The following is a 17,546-nucleotide window of genomic DNA, read 5'->3' as shown; positions in this document are numbered from 1 at the left end:
TTTGGGTTTTTTTTGTTTTTTTTTTTTGGGGGGGGGATGTACTTTTGAAATGTACGTTTAAAGCATCAAGAGAGTGTCTCAGATCCATTCACAATAATGCAAGGATTGCACTGCTGAAGTTTATGGTTGTGTTGACAGAATGAATTCTGTGTTCATGTTTGGGGTTGGTTTGGGGTTTTATTTATATTAAAAAAATAAGTGAACTTAAAGCCAAATTTAATTAATTTTTCCAGATTCATTTTCAAAAATAATATCTGAGGAATAATATATGTGTTACATGGCTGCTTTTCGTTTTGTTTTGACAGTCCCTAATTATGATAGATCTTCAGTTGCTGAAGAATAAGCCTGTGGATGTTTAACTTTATTTTTTTGTTTTAGACTTACTTCTGGACCAAATAATGAAATTTTATATTGACTAAAACTTCTGGGTTCTAAATGGTAAACTTCTCAGTAGCCAAAAATTGTTAAAGAAAAAAGTCTTGCAGAGGTTCAGTACGAATACAAATAGCCGTAGAATTCATTTGTTTAAAAGAACACATTTTATAAACATTTGTGTTTTGACCACTAGTCCATGAAATATGGCAACAAGACCAGCAAATTGTATTACATTATTTTACCTAATTAATTCTCTATTCACATAAAACCCCCCACATTTATTACCTTTTCAAATTATAGAGTACATTTTTCTTTACAGACAATATATGAAATTAAGGATCCATGAAATGATAAACCTTGGCATTTGTTGAATAAAGGACTCTAAAAGGTGTAGTTGTAAACATTCATATTTTATTAATTTGACCAAAGATTGATATTCTTTTTCTTCTGTGACTCTTAACATTTGTTGTCAGGCAGACTGTCAGTCTTGGCTGCTCACTGTGCAGCTTGTTGATGCTTAACCTGTCTGTTGTCTGAAACACACTCCCCGGGTTGTGTTGCACTTTTTTACAATGAATCCGGTGTTTTGTTGTTCCTCTGTGTGGGCTGGGGCACCTTTTCAGCTACTGGAATCTGTTACAGCTCTAGCAAAGCTGGAAGACTTTTCACACTAAGTCTCAGCATTTTAAACAGGGATCTGTTTTATATAGCAAGTTTAATTATCATCATGACCTGCATATTTGCTTTTACAAAGAAATTACAGAAAATGAGAGTCAGTTTCCTGTTTTTAAATCAGTGAAAACTTTTTTATAAAGCGTTATCTTTTTTTCGTTATGGATAGCTTATATAAGTTTCCAGCAAGTGTCTTCTTAGTATCTCATCTGAAATAATAATTCTAAAAACTTCAAGTGATCCTGAACCTCTTAGGTGAGATAAAATTCAGAGCACAACAGACCTTGTTCCTTGTGCTGCTTCCCAGGAAACTAATGGGGTTTGACTGCTGAATTTAGCTGGCTGGTGTGTGCGTATGTCCACTGCCTGGAAGGCGTTCAGATCTGATAAGATTTTTGCAGTTGTTACCCAGAAGGGAAGAGACAAGTGTTTTGAACCCATAAGGACTTCAGTTTTACTTTGGAATAGGAAGATGAAGTCCTTTACAGGCATGAATTGCAAACATATGAATTGCAAATGTGAAAAAGCCTTTTCTTTTACATACATGGATATCAAGATATCCAGGAATCTTACACTACCAGGATTTTATTATTTCTCAAACTTGCTGCTATGCACACCGGTATAAGCCACTGTACAATAAGAATTAATATCATGTTTATATGGCTCATCCCTATGCTGATAAGACTGTTTAACATCATCTGTCAAACAAATTAATTTTTTTTTTTTGGTGTATACTCATCATGACAATATTGTTTTCAAGCCTTACATCAAGGGAAAGGATAATCTTCCATTCATTGTGATATTTGGGATGATGCTTCATGTAGAACTTTAGAAGGAAAATACCCTAGAGAGCTTTACATTTCAGGGACTTCATTAATGATAAAGTACTTTTAAGTGACAGGAAGTACTTTGAAGGATTACAGCCAATATATAGCTCCCAATAAATCAGTCCTAGGGTTTGAACCTAGTACATAATGTATGATTAACCTTGGCAGTTCAAAACTCATTGACATTGGTTTCCATTTTAGATGAACCAAAATGCGGGATCATAATTGTACAAGCTGTCTTAATTTTTCTCCAGTTTTATTCTATATGTATTTAATCTAATTTGTTCCAGATGTGAATGTTTCCAAGAGAAACTGCCCATGAAATCTTTCATTGTATAGGGTTCCAACGGGCAATGATTAGAGATGAGCCAGCTTGTCTTCACTCAGCTTTTGGCTTTGAAATGCTGCACTTTGAAATACAGTGCTGCACCCCACATATGCATAGAACAGGATCTCCAGCAAGTTTTATAAAACACTTGCAACTGTTTAAAATATGCTTATTTTTGACTACACATATAATTCATATTTTGTAAAGTTTAACCTAAAAAAAGCACTGGTCCATTGAAAATAAGATGACATACATTACTAGAAATCAGGCATCCTAATTACTGTTTAAAATTCTGGTTTAAGGCTACCATGAAGATTGCTTTATTTCAACTTGGTCTGTAAGGAAACTAAAGTCTACACACTGATAATCATACAAGAATAGAAAGAGAAAGAAAAAAAACTCACCCCAAATCCCCCACAAATAAAAAAAACACAAACAAAAAACCACCAAAAAACCCACTGCAGGATCTCTCCTTAGAGGGCTTATATACAGCAGTTTGAAAATATTTTATTATAACTCAAATTAAAATATACATTAGGTCATTCTGTTCACATTTTGCCATATAAAAATTGAACACAAACTGTTCAAAAAAACATAATATGACTTAATCTCCACAGACTTATTCCTTTACACAGTCATTTTCATTAGATTTATGTTTTTACACTGGGAAAGATTCTTCATCTGAAAAACACTTCATAAAGGATGAAACATTTTGTTGTATACCATATATAGCTTGGATTGTTGAAAACTTCCTGTCCTTAATTGCTTATGTAAAAATGATTCATGGTGCAAATTGGTATTCACAAGTTTTTATGTGCATTAATTCATGTTTTCCCTTTCTACAGGAATCTAAAGATTAGATTTATAGGTGGTGCTGAAACACATTTTATTTTGTCTTGAAATCAAGATTGCAGCACACTTTATATTCACATTCTGCATGGATTTTAAGCTATTGTCATCAAGATGATGGTTTAGGCGTTTTGTGGAGGAGGGTTGTATCTTAGAGTATTGGTTTGGCTAAATACAATACGTGGACAAAAGACAAAGTAAGTTTTAAGGAGTTTTATGACAAATAGTATTTTTCCCAACCATTCAAAACGGCACATGAAAATCTGTAGGGCTAAGTTCTTACATATGGTCTGTAACCTATTTTAGCTTAAAAAAACATAAGCAAAAATTGGAGCAAAATAGAAAAAAAACAGTTTTCTGCTTTGAAATGGTTTTGATATTGTCAGAATAACTTTTCATTAGAATATGAAAATGTCATTTTCTTCAACATCTATGTTTGGATTAAAGTCTGAAATTTTAATTTTGTCAAGGAGGAAATTTTTTGTGAGGAATAGAAAACCTCAAACGTTTCAACTGACTATAATATATAATATATGCAGGATATATATAGGTACACATGCAGGAATACAGAGCCAGCATCCCCACGGCTGTAAAACATCTAAGTGTCTCTGAAGTCACATCTTGCCTAACTAACATCAGCTGTGAATCTCGCCTAAGAAAGAAATTTTTGCTGATCTCATATTCACCTCTCTGTGGAATGCTGGAGCAGGTTTCTGAGCAACATGATTTTGATAGAAAAGGCATAAATATAGTAGTGTAGGGAACTACAGAGCTAACCTTTGAACACACCAGTGGCAAGAAATAGAGGTATGGCTGTAACAGCACTTAACAATGGAGTCTTGAAGGGAAAGTCAAGCTTGTCTGTAGGAAGGCTACTAAAATTCTTTCCGGGTCTTCAGCAAAAGTTGTGATTGCAATGTGGTTCTTTAAGACTACTGAAGACTAAGACCTCTTAAAATGATAATGACTCTTTCAGATCTCAGAGAAGAGCCTTCAATGTACTGCTTACTGATCAATGTGGAAGATTTATTTGAGTGAGCAGTTCCAGGGATGTGTTTTCTAGGTGGTACTCATTTCACTTCTAAAGCCTTTCACAGTTACATATGTAAAAGATGCCTCTACAGCACAGTAAGAGTAAATGCAGTATTTTCAGGCAAGCACACAAATTTCAGCTGTGCTGATGACTCTGAACTTTCATGTTAGCATGAAAGCTCCCTGTTGATGTTTATTGGTACCCAAGTTTGTAAAGCTGTACCTGAATGTGTTTTAGTATCTAACTGCACATTTCTATGTAGCAGCCTTTCAGAATTATATTGAACAATGCTATTAAGCAGTACTACACAAGAAATATTCCAGAACCTAACTTGATTAATTTTCCTTTTCTAGTAGCATTGGAGAATACACCATTTTGCTAAGTGCAACTCACACTTCTATATTTTACTTTCTTTGGTATGCTCTGGGCTTTGTACAGTTGATTTTAAAAGTTCCATTGAGGTATATCCTTCAGTAAGGATTGCAGAATTTAAGATGATGAAGAGTCTCATCTGACAGGGAGCAGGTACTCTTGTTTTCCAGTGCTTGCTCCAGGCCACTTCAAATGATGGAATCTTAAAATTTGTCTTAAGACAACTCTCACTATGATACCTGTGTTTAATATATGTGGGGCAGGGAGGAGGTGAGGGAGGGAAAATCTGTGCTTATGAGTATGTAACTTCAGGTGGATGGAATTGAGCTGAATGTATATAAAATTTGGAGAGCTCCTCCACTAACCTACCAGGATATATATCAATCCCTGATTTCTTATGCTGATCTTTGTAAAATACAATACTTGCTTCTACTTACAGTTTGGTTCCAGAGAAGAAAGTAATTGGTGATCTAAAGAAATCCTTGCTTACAATATTTGGAGATTCACTTGCACTTCCTTGTGAACTCACAAATTCAGAGAAATGCCACTGACTTCACTGGGTTTGCAGAAGATTTGTGTGCTTCCTCAAAATCAGAATCAGGCCTCAGGGGTTTTTTGTTTTTTGGTTTTTTTTGTCCTATAGACCTATATTCTTCATCTTTCCTGAGTCACAGAACCAGCTCTACTTTGTGGCAAAGCACAGAAGTACAAGTGATTCTCCTTCAGCGTATAATCTGTTTTATCTGAGTTAAAAGTGGAGACACCTCAGGCAAGAAGCTATCAATGCCTCTGTGAAGCATTTAGATATTGGAATCAGAAAAACTTCTGCTACACATTAGCAATTAGCTTAGAATGATTTAGGATATAATTACAGGAATGACAGGTCTCAGTGTTACACCCACTTTTTGTTCTGCTCTTTTTGTGGGAAGGCAGACTGAACACCAAACTGGTCTGGCTGAGGATTTCTGAATCCGCTTTTGTTAATTTTGTTCTCTCAAGTTTGAAACATCGCTCCCTCTCCTTGCAAGGTGCTCAAGGCAGATGGACATCCTTCCTGTCTGAATGGTGACGGGCTTTCTCCAGGCTGATGAGAATGTTGTTCCACAGGACCATCCAGTCAAGGAGGACACGCGAAGGGACCTTCCACCATTCTCTTCTAAGACAAAGCTTAGCAAGCAAGTACAACAGAATGCAAGTTGGGTCAATTTAAGAATTCAGCAGAGAGGCTTCTACTGTACCTAGCAGATCTGAACTTGAGCTCATGGTAGCATTGCACAAAGCTGTGATAAATGAAAGTGATTGGCAGGGCTAATAAAACGATGCCACTAACCACACAAATTCCTCCAAGAATCCTTCCTGGTACAGTGATGGGACACATGTCACCGTAACCAACTGTGGTCATCGAGATGATCACCCACCAACAAGCAGCAGGAATGCTGGCATAATCCTTATTCTTTGTTCCCAAGTCCAGCCCATTTTCAAGAAGCTGTGAAAGTGCGCTGAAAATTGCCATAGCAACACAGATAAAGACAAGTAGCATCACCATCTCTCTGTAACAACGCTTCAGAGTCAGACCAAGTGTTTGAAGGCCAATGAAATGACGGGCCAGTTTAATCACCCAAAAGATTCTCATCATTCTTAAGACCCTCAAGGTGACTCCAGCCCTCTGAAGCTGTGAATTTTCCCCTGTGAAAACTGTCATTAGAACAGAGATGTAGTAAGGAGTAATTGCCAGCAAATCAATGATGTTGAGAGGTCTTCTGACAAACTCACACTTGTTTTTGGAGACGATGAACCTCACAATGCATTCTGCAGTGAACCAGCCTATGCAGATAGCTTCAATTATCCTGCCAAAAGAAATAAAGAACAGAATTTATGCTCTATGCAAAGTCTTCAGGGGATGTTTGGTTTGTTACAGATATTACCAAAGTGACACTTAGACTTTCACAGACGACAAACAGAAAGCCATGCCATCCTTATCCTGCACCTAGCACTGGATTTCAGCAATTAGCCTGAGGATCCAGTGAAAGTTTAAACTGATAATTGCTAAGAACTCACTCACGGATCACTTTCTTTGAATTATGGTTTGCTACTGGTCATAGTACTGGGCAAATATGCCTAAGAAAACTGGAACCCTACAGGAAATGGTAGGACGCTAATGTCAGTGTGTAACCTTATCTAGAACAGCTGGGTTTGGTTTGTTGGGGTTTTGTTTAGTTGAGTTTTGGGGAATTTTAAAAATTATTTTTAAATTTATTTTTCTAAGTCTATGAGGCCTGATCCACTTGGGAATACCAAGGGTTGTAGATCATTGACCTGTCTGGTTATGAACAGCAATGTATAGAACCAGAGTGCTAAACTAAAATGGAAGTGCAGATGGACTAGCCAGAAATAAGTATTTGCATTGGATGATTCATGAATATTAGTTCTTTAGGAACCAGCCTAAACCAGTCTATCTGATCTGCATCCCAAACACAGGCTTACCTAGAACTACATTCAGACCTATATAGCTATTGTCACTAAATACAGATGGTATTTTATTTTTCAGTATTGCATGCATAAAGTACTAAGCTTGTGTCCTCCCATTTACCACTATGCTTTACATTCCTGAATTTTCTCTTTTGCTGTAAATCTAAGTCCACCTAAACTACATTGTAGCAAAAATGTCAAGGTAAGGAAATGTTAAGGTGATAGGCAAGATCCTCTTCTTGACAAATGCAGAAGGAAGCCTGGAGGGGGATTTCAGTATGTTCTTAAATAGTTTCAAGTCCCAGTGCTTTGAATGAGACTTGAGAATATCTCGACACCAGTGGAAGCAGAAACCGAAGATAAACAATGTCGCTCAAAGGTTATTTAGTAACTGTTGTGCACCTGGTCACAAATCTCCCTGAGATTTCAGACTGTGCTCATTTTTTTCATACATGAGGACATGGAAGCTAATAGTCCCCTCATTCCTCCATTTATCTTTTTAACCAACAGTCTGAGCAAAGAAAAAGCCCATCACTGATGCCTTCTCTTACCAACAGCTCTGAAACCAAACTGGTGTGAGATCAGATATTCGAAAATATTGCCAGAAAATACAACCAGAAATTTTCGCTACTGCAAGGACTCTAACAAGGTATTGTCTGTTAAAACATTTTGATTTGCAAGTGAATATCCAACTGTCATTTCAAACCTAAAATGTGTCTTCCCTAACACATCTGCATTATTTCTTACCAGTTCTGAAATCTATTGTTATTAATAAGATGGTGGCCTGTTAGAAAGATAATATAACTCTCTAACTGATGTAATTATAGACTACATGAACTAATGTTTTCATAGATTTTTTGCACAGTGAAATTTTATTTATTTTTCACTATTTTTTTAATTCATTCTCTTTAGTTTTACACTAAAATTGGAAGAAAGAGTAACAGTCACTTAATGTAAAGTCATAAGGTACATTGTAATTGCAGCAAATTTAAATGAATATAAATTAATTACTTAAATATTTAATCACATAAAATTGGAGCATATTTTCCTTTTTTCATGAATAACAATGGAAGTTCTGTAAGCAAGTGGCTCTTTCTTCATAAAGGGCTTGTAGAATTCTAGTTCCTGTTAGCACCTTTTGATGGAAAGACCTTTGAAATTCAAAACCAGCTCTTAAGAATTAGGTGTTCTATGAAAAATTAAGCTTTTGGACACTTTATATTTGAAAAAAAAAATCAAGAAAAAAACTTAATGGGTAAGTTTACTTAAATCCTCTTTACTTATGGTGAGGAAATACCTAAGATTTCCCCAGTACAATCAAACAGCAAGATTATGGTAATGGACAAACTGATGATGTCTGACTATACTTTTATGTTGGCTAATTGAGGTCTCATGTACAATTAAAAGAAAAATTGTATCTGGATAGAAAGTTGCAGCCAGGAATATTCAACAATTCTAACAAACTATTTCTTTACATTTTATGAGATTTCTCTGGTAGTGTTTTCTGTATCCTATGACTTAAAGCATTTAAAGGAAGAAGAAATTTGTAATTATACAATTCAAAGCTTTTTCACTCGGTATTTCCTCCCAATGCCCTGATAATGTCAGAAACATGACTCCTTCATTTTGTCACCCCTTAGACAGGTTATCTCTGGGTTGAGGTTTAAGGAAGCTAGGTCCTGATCATTGTGATACAATAGAAATTTTCTTCATGAATCAGCACTGATTCAATGGTCATATAACTTTGGGGAATAGTTGTACAAGTAAAGATCCATGAAATATGATCAATTCACTGTTTTATTCTGGAAGTTCCTGGGATAAGAAATACTGTAAATCAATTATACTTCAGTAGGAAGGACTGAAGAAGTATTTTCTTACAGAAGAGATCTGAAGTGAGCTAAGGAACATCATTGATGCAAAGAAGACAAAGTGAGATCAAGGCAGTGGGGGATACATTAATGCCATTCTATTTTAACTTGCACTTCCACTTGTCCATTTTGCATCCATCCTTCTTTCTCCTGGCTGTGGAGAAGATTATGAAGAAGGGTGTCCCTTAATTTTTTCCTTCCTCTAATTACTTTTTAGCCATCAGTGGAACATTTTTCATTTTTCCTCTCTTGTCACTCCTTTTTTTGCCTGTATAGATGAATTTTGGCAGTACTGGTGAATCACACAAAAATGAGTGCTTTGGTGAGAAAAACTAGAAACCTCTGGCATGTTGGGAAATCTGGAGTGCTACATTCTACATTTCTACTTTCAGATCAAGTCTCCCTCTCCTTGCAGTGACTTATCTTTATAGTTAACCTTATCAGTGGATAAATAACATCTAATAAGGAAAGCAATTTTAACAGTTCGTCCCTAAGAGAACTTAACAGAGTATGAAGTTAAAGCCAAATAAAAGCTGTATACTCTGAAGACTAAAGTACTCAATTCTTAAAATTTTTCTGCATATTCACAGGACAGACTGCTTTTATTGCCTATGTTTGGAATAATGCTGCATTAAAATCTATAACTATATAATTAAATAGTGACTTTATTTGGTAAAAATATAGTACCTATTTTATAAACTTCCATCACAGTTTTTAGTTGGTTGGTTATTTCAGTTTTAAAGTAGCTGGTATCTAAAAAGGAGAGGGGTAATTAAAAACAAAATAATGAAGTATTTCCTTGAAGATTCCCCACAAATTTTACGAATAATCACAGAAAATACTAAATCCTGGTTTTTATTCAGTTACAAGCTATTCCTGCTCAAACTTACTGTTCATTGCCCCGGACCAAAGCACATGAAAGAGTTTTTCTCACAAAATATTAAGCCACTTGGTACTTAGCAGTCTTTCAAGATTGCTCTAATGAATCTTTTGTCCATAAATCAAAAATCAAACCTTTGCAAGCCTCATTCCTACTGTAAACCCATCACTGTTCAGTTTTCTGTTCCATATGATATTTTCTCTCAGAATAAGCTACTTTATGCACAATGAGTTAAATCATTTCAGAAATATTTTTTTTCAATCAATAACAAGTTTAGTTATTACTAAAAAAGAAAGCTATGCTGTAACCATCTTAGAATTTTTTCAACTTAGAATATTCTCTGCCTCAGCTTGCCAATTCCTATACTTTCAATGTCCCCTGGTGAGTTGGTTGAAATCGAGCCAAAATATTCCTTAGCGGCACTATTATGTATTAAGCTTGTAAATAAAACATACACAGCAACAGGACACATGAGGAAAACAGATGATATGATTAAAGACAGTATATGACAGGGTTAAACACTGTCAGCACTGATTTGTTGAATTGTTGCTAAAGTCTATTTCCATGTAAAGCACATTAAACCTGAAAAATGTCCAAGCAGTAGCTAGAACGATCAAATTCCTGCTCAAGAAGACTCCTGAGTGTTTTCAGCAAATGTTCAGGGTTTTTTAATCCTTTTGAAATCAAGGGCTTCCTTCTCACTACAAACTGTGGAGTAAAGACCACATAACAGCTAGCTTCCCTGAATTAAAAACCATGCTGGCTTTTTTTCCATTCTGTCCCTGCTTTGGTAGAAATTATGCTGTCATGCATTAAACTCCAGTGCTTTGTGTGGGAGGCTGTAATGACCCATCACTCCCCAGGGAAGGGGCAAATCTCTTTCACAGCTCAAAGGGGAGATGTGGATACAAACATCTTGAGTCCTGAGATCCTCAGCATCTTTTCCATATTGAACATGACTGGCACCTAGCCCTGGTGAGTTTAAGGCTCTGTTGTGCCCAGGCAGTGATACACATCTGTTCTTTGTTTCACCCCTATTTTTCAAAGAACTGGTAAATTGAATAGAAGAGTCTACGTCTGTGTTTTTAACCTAGGTCTTTGGGTCCATTCTTTACCTTCAGCCCCCTGTTATAACTTAGCAGAAATGTGGTATTCAAGTTAGATCTTGTCCAGGAAATGAGTTCTTACTGTTTTTTGAATAGAGGTTGAACATAAACATTCAGGTGTTCTGAAATTCCACCACTAAAAAGGAATAATACTTTTTATATGTCTAAATTTCAGATGCAATTTTTTAGGCTGGTATTTTGCAGAAATTAAAAGAAGTCCACTGGCTCTTGATGAGAGATGTTGTTTGGAGAAACTACCGTGATTATTTGCTTTTGCTTAAGAACACAGCAATAATGTAGGCTTGATAAGCTAGTGATTATTTCAGTACAAACCTAATCATGATTATTAAGTGGAAAGGGGACAACCATCTCTTCTTAGTGCTAACAAGCTACTCGTATTCAGTACTAGAAAAATAGTTTTAGGGCAGGTAGATAGAACTGTGCTGGCAGTAAGTCAAGCAGCTTCAAATTATTTCCTATTACAGGCTTGAGAAGCTCTCCCTGGAAGATTACGCTCCCAATCAGTGTATGGACAGGTCCCTGAGCAGAGACTCACAGTATGCATCTGTTGGCACAGTTCACAGGACAGCAAAGATGACTTGAAATTGCCAGAAGCAACAGAAGGCATTCCTGCTGTCTGCTCCTAAACTCTGCAAATCTAATGCAAATCTTTAGCTCTGATAAGTGGAACTTGCCAAGGCAGGGAATAGAGCAAAAATCTTAGAATGAAATAAATTTAATAACATCCCTTATCCTTAGAACAGGCCTGGGAAAGGCAATCCCTCTGCAATCAGGGAATTGTATTTCAGTGTCTGTAATATCTGTAAAATTCCGAGGTCAGATTTCCCATCCCTCTCTCCTTGAATAAAGCTTACTCCTGGAGTTCTCTGTTGCCTTCTAAAGGGTGTTATCCCAAAGGATCAGAAATAGTCACAGGCTGTTCATCCTTTGAGAGCATGGTCACCATGAAAAGGCATAACATTATTACCTTTGTGAAGAAAGTTTGGTGGATTTAATTCCTCTTCTGCTGAAGGGGTGTTCATACAAGGAAAACAAATACAGCTGGTGTTAGCTGGCACCCCCAGTGGTACTCACTGCAAACCTCATTAAAGAGGCTGATTTTGTAAATGCCAGAATTAGTGACCCCCTCACTTGCTGAGATGATGTCCAGGTAAGCTGGAGACGCACTGCTGGTTAGCTGATCTCACTACAGCTGTCCAAAGCAGTTCTGGGAATGGTTACCATGGAAGTCAGCCACAGAAATTATCCATGTGGCACCTTTCTGACATAACACACTGAGGCAAGGGGGGGTGGGGGGGAGGGGCTTATCATAAGAGACTGAAAATATAAGAGTTGCTGGGTTTCCTGAGGTGTTCTCACCTCACCTCTGTGTCTTATGCTGGGCTGAATAACCAACTGCATCCAAATCTACAGCCTAAGAATTTCTAGATTAGCCCATTCAATTTTCACTCCTAAAACTTCTCAAAATACATTTTTGGAATAACGTACAGTCTTCATACTAGCTATTACAGTGCCATGCAAGTCAAAGAACACTTTTGTACAGCATTAATGTAACAGTTTCTATTGGGGGAAAAAATTAAATTTTTGTATTACTATGTTAGATATAATTTCTTTATTTTGATGAGGAACTTTGTTTAATAAACAAAAGACATAATTTGGTTTCAAACTTGTAAGTGTATCAGAAACAAGTGGACAGATGTTTAAAGCCTTCTCACCTAAGAGGGATATGTATTGCCAGACTATGCAATCCCAGAAACTTCTATGGGATTTCTTTGGTCAGGCTTTCAAATAAGATACTTACCGACTTAAGTTTTGCAAACCCAACTATTTTGAAATGAAATAACTACAAAGCAAAGAAATCATAAACACATGAAGGCAAATAAAGTCAGATTACAACTGGGCATGTTAGGTCCAATCCTATGGCACATGTAAGTAGTGATAACTAAACTGGACAGTTCACTTAAAAGCGACTGTAGCTAACACACTCTTTTCCATCTATTTTTTTCCATCTATTCCAGATTGTTTAGCTATGATGCAGCATTTGCAAAAGAGAGGAGTGGTTCTACCTCAGTGGTCACCTGTGGACAGAGAGGCATGCATTTGTGTCTGTTTTCCCTGTGTTTGCTGCCAGATTGGGATCGGTTCCTGTGCAGTCAGAGTGCATGGGTTAGATGACCCAGTCTGTACTGGTGCTTATATGCAACAGACTTTAGTGACATTGGTAGAAACTTCTCAGCTGGTAGAAACTTGGGTTTTTTTTGTTGCAATAGCATAGAGTACTACAGCTTGTACAGAAGAAACTCACCCCATCATTGGTAGTCATCCTTCTCGTTCTAAAAGGAGCCTTCACTGCCCTGGGAACTGTTTGGCTACACTGCACCTTACAAGTACTTAGGACCTTATCCTTCTAACACTTGGTGTACAATATGCAATTGTTCAGAAGAGTAAAATTAGGATCTTGAAGACAAAGGCACTATGAAAGAAAAATTACACATCCTATGCCATGTTCCTCTGCAAGCTGAACTCCTGTAAGAGAAAATTTGAGGTTGATTCCCATACCACAAAGATGTGAACAAAGACATGACCGATGTGATTAATGCTATTGTAGTGTTGCATATATTTTCCCATGCCTCTTGGGAGTATTTCAGCAATTTGCTGCTGTACAAAGAGGTCACCCACAGCATCTACTCTTTGAAATAACCTTGCTAAGCTTAAGTAAGGCTTTTTAAGTGGAAGAACCTTTAGGACCATCTTTTAACATATCTGAATCTAAGCAGGAATCGACAGCTTCTCACACCGCATCTGCTTTCTTTTTGTTCATACAATTAATTCTTTGGCTCAACTACAATGAGAAATACAGGTGCAGTTTTCCATTAGGCTAATGGAAACTCTGAAAATACTTTCCAAGGAATTAATCTGGCTACTAAGATATAATATATCACATTCCAATTAACTCTATGGTAAAAGATGATGATTTCATAATGACAAGGCTGCAATTTCACTGTAGTGCCCTTTTAGAAGAGCAGAAGCTGAAAACTTTTTGTTGAATATCCTGTTTTTTAAAAAAGGGAGAAGCTAGCAAATACCAGAAATGTTTACTTCATTCTTTATATGTCAGTTGTATTTATGGGAGAAATTCTACCAGACTGGTCTCAATTTTGTTCTCTAGGGAACAGGGAAGAGGAAGGAGATAGAGAGGGAACAGAAGAGTGAGTGCAAGAGTTGCATCAATGTAACCCTAATCTGAGGTCACGAGAAGATGGAAAAGGGTTTCTCCTTACTAGTAAGGCTCAGGATTGAGCCTTATACCTCATGCCCTGTTTTCTGCAACTGTTTTGCAATGTTTATTATGCTTAAAGGAAATGTAAACATCTGTTACATTTATACACCGGGGTGCTTGAATGATGCATTTGCAAAAGCTCGATGTGCAGTTTGATCATCTCCTGTGTTCCCCACATAGAGAATCTGAGACGTAAAGGGAAAGAGGGGGGTGGGGGGTAAGGCTATTCCCACGTACAGGATTTTACCAGAGCAGAATCGTAACAGGCGCTGCATCTGCTCCAGCAGAAGCACCTGTATCGGGGGGGGGGGGGGGGGGGGCGCGGTATTTTCCTTTTTTCCCCCTACAATCGTGAGGGATTTTAATTGATTTTCGGAGCGTCTGAAGTTCTCTGTGTGGTCCCGTGTCTCCTGAAAGAGGGCAATAAGAGCTCCAAGAACCTGCAAGGAGGGAGGCACCCTCACTGCGAATAGGAGCCGTATCCCGATGGCCCCGCTCCGCTGCCATCCTGCCCAGACCCGAGCTTGCCGCCGGCCCCGGCCCGCCTGCAGCGCGGCCGCTCCGGGCGTCCCCCGCCCGTCCCCTGCGCTCGGGGCCACGGGTGCCTGGCAGAGCCCGGCGAGAGCCGGAGCTGCGGAGCAGCGCCACTCCCCCGACACCCCGACATCCCTCCCCGGCCCCCAGCTCAAGGCCGGGGCTTCAAGGCGCGCAGACGATCTCCTCCGCCGGCGGAGGCTACAGCCACGGACCGTCAAGACAAGGGGCAGGCAGGACACACTGGACGGGACACACGGGGACCGGACAGCGGGAAAATAAAGGATCCTCCTACCCTGAGGGCTCCCTCACTGACTCTGCTGTGTACCTGCTCTGCTCCTCCACGCTGCGATTCTCCGGCGCCCGCCACTCGGGCAGGGTGCTGGCGCACAGCACCACCATGGACACAATGACGAAGAGGATGGAGACGGTGGCCAGGACCTGGGCGGCCACGGAAGACGTGGGCTCCTCAAAAGTCCTCCTCATCCTCTCGAGCCACTTCCTGCCCTCGGCTCCCGGTGGCCGCCGGCCCTTGCCCTCGAGGCCGCCGTTCGGCTCCTCCGCCGCGTAGTAGGTGCACGTCTCGGACATGCGGTCGTCGAGGCGGCGTTGGCAGCAGTAGTCGAGGTGGGAGCCCTCCAGCCCCCAGTAGATCATTTCGTTGTAGAAGGAGAGCTCGCACATGTGCGGCACGAAGCGCAGGTGGCCGTGCCGGACGTACAGCATGATGAAGCCGAAGGCCTCCGAGTGCCTGTCGAAGAAGTACTCGTTCCGCTCCCGGTCGTAGTCGTCGCACACCTCCAGAACGTCCTGCTCCGAGAGGCAGCCGTGCAGGCGGCTCACCCGGCGCAGCGGGAAATCCTTCAGCACCTCCCGGGAAAAGGAGTACCGGGTGCCCCCGACGTTCAACACCACCGAGGGACCGCGGCCAAAGTTCATGGCTTGGGCGGGACGGAGGAGGGGAACGGCGGGCAGGGCAGGGCGCCGAGGCGGGGGGCAGCGCGGGCGGCAGCGGCTGCCCCGGCTCCGGCTCTGCGCGCACCGCTGGCGGCTCCCGCTCGGCGACGGGGCGGGCAGCGGGCGGGGAGGGAGGCAGGGGGGGAGGGACAGCGGGAGAGACGCCGCCGCGGGCGCCCCAGCGGCCGCGCAGGAGCGGAGCGGGGCGATGCCGCTCGCAGGTGCGGGCGCGGCTCAGCGCCGGCGGGCGGACGTCTCCGCGGGGCCCCGCCGGGGCGGGAGCGGGGCCGCGGGCATGGCGGGAGCCGGGAGCTCCTCGCCCGGCGCCTCTCCAACGCGCTGCGCTCCGCCGGTGCCGGTGCCGGCTGGCAGGCGAGCGAGGGGCGGTGACGGCGACGGCGGGGTGGGGACACGCCTCCTCCCCCGCCCGCGCACATGGAGCGATGCGGGGCTCCTGCTGCACCCCCCCCCCCCCCCGCCCTCCGGGGACCCCTCCGGGCAGAGCTTTGGGAGCAGCGCGGGGCGCGCCAGCCCCGCTGTCCGCCCCGCGCAGCGGCGCTTGCTCGAAGTTGTCCACTGAACGCAAGTAGCACTTTGTGGGCGTTTCCTCCCCTCTGAAGAAAAGCTCGAAGTGAAGTGTTCGAGCACGGTGCACTCGCTCCTTGTACGCGGCAGCCGACGGCCGGCGCCTGTCTTTCCCAGCTCGTTTGTTTGCCTGCCGGGGCGACAGGGGGGTCCCGGTGTCCGGCAAGGTCAGGGCGGCGGTGGGCTTCCCTGCAACACGCCGAGTTCTTGCCACAGCTCATCCGCCCCGGCCCTCCGCTGCGCACATCTGGACAGGGAAACTCTTATCTTTTTCCTCCTCAGATAGTGCATGGACACCAGGAAGAGCCAGGTGCAATAAGCAGTCTTCTTCCCTGCTTCTGTCCATCCTGGTCTCAGGTCTCTGCTTCTGCAGCTTCCTGTGTTCCTGTGTCCTGCACCTATTCTCAAGATTAAAGCAATTATTAGCTGCTACGACTCTGTCTGCACTCTAAAGCTTTCATTTCACTTGGCTGCATCAAGTACAGGGAGCTAATTTCCTCTACTGACGTTTTTTTAAAATTAATTTTTACCCGAATATGACAGTTCTCAAAACTGTGATATTTTCTAGGCTCATTAACATCTGGAATATCTTGCGCTAAAAGCAGGCAAGACACAGCTCTCCCTTTCAATGAGAGGCTTCTAAGTTATCTAGAGAAAGGGAAGGTAAAGTATGTATTTTCCAAATCAGTGCCAAAGATTTGTCACTCAGGTGTTGTGTCTTTAAAAGGGCATCCAGGTTAAACCAGTGTTTTCTCATCCCCATCCTCTGTCGCTTTAGATGTATGCACTTTGTTCTTGCTGCCATGTTACTTTATCAGCTGAGATTTCTAATGCACATTTAGGCGTATCAAAATAAATGAATCGTCGTCTAATTGTGTAGTAAAATTGTCAGTTTTTTGTTTTGTTTTGTTTTTTAATGAGAATTATGTTAAGTGCTACTATTTTTAAGCCTATTTGTCATCTTCTGAGATACACTTCCAGAGAGAGTCTAACAAACGTCCCCGTTCCCGCGGAGAGAATCCCGCGGTCTCTGGCTGTTGTAAAGTGTGACCACAAGAGGGCGCGGATAGTCACCGTTCCCTGTTTGTTTCCAGGTTTTCGCAGGAAGCCCATCCAAACTCCAAAATGCTGTCAAGTACGCACACACACGCACCAGCGAGTTGTGGCACAGTAAGGTCATTTATGATGTCTGCTTAGTCATGCTGGTGTCTCTTTTCCTGTAGCTAGAAAGGTTTTTCATTCCAGCAGCTGCGTTCATAGCACCATCAAATCATTTCCCTTGGAAAAGACCTCTAAGATCATCGAGTCCGGCCATTAACCCCATGCTGCCAAGTCCACCACTGAACCATGTTCATAAGCACCACATCTACACATATTTTAAATACCTTTA

General features: G+C 41.1%; 1 protein-coding gene across 2 annotated transcripts; it reads right to left on the bottom strand.

Annotated features, from left to right (window-relative positions):
- Positions 1 to 5,657: 5,657 nt before the first annotated feature.
- KCNG3 (potassium voltage-gated channel modifier subfamily G member 3) lies at positions 5,658 to 15,553 on the bottom strand. Of its 2 annotated transcripts, none has more exons than XM_062489260.1 (2): positions 14,910 to 15,553; positions 5,658 to 6,303 (listed from the first exon to the last, which is right to left on the bottom strand). In XM_062489260.1, the coding sequence occupies exons 1-2, from the start codon at positions 15,551 to 15,553 to the stop codon at positions 5,658 to 5,660; spliced, it is 1,290 nt and encodes a 429-aa protein (XP_062345244.1). The 2 variants fall into 2 exon arrangements, with proteins under 2 accessions (XP_062345244.1, XP_062345245.1); XM_062489261.1 differs by having other exon boundaries at positions 14,943 to 15,553.
- Between the last annotated feature and the right edge of the window lie 1,993 nt (positions 15,554 to 17,546).

This window comes from Cinclus cinclus, chromosome 3 (genome assembly GCF_963662255.1).
Source record: "Cinclus cinclus chromosome 3, bCinCin1.1, whole genome shotgun sequence".
Classification (NCBI taxonomy): Eukaryota; Metazoa; Chordata; class Aves; order Passeriformes; family Cinclidae; genus Cinclus; species Cinclus cinclus.
Note: the sequence above shows the minus strand (reverse complement) of the source record. Positions and strands in the feature narration are given on the sequence as shown.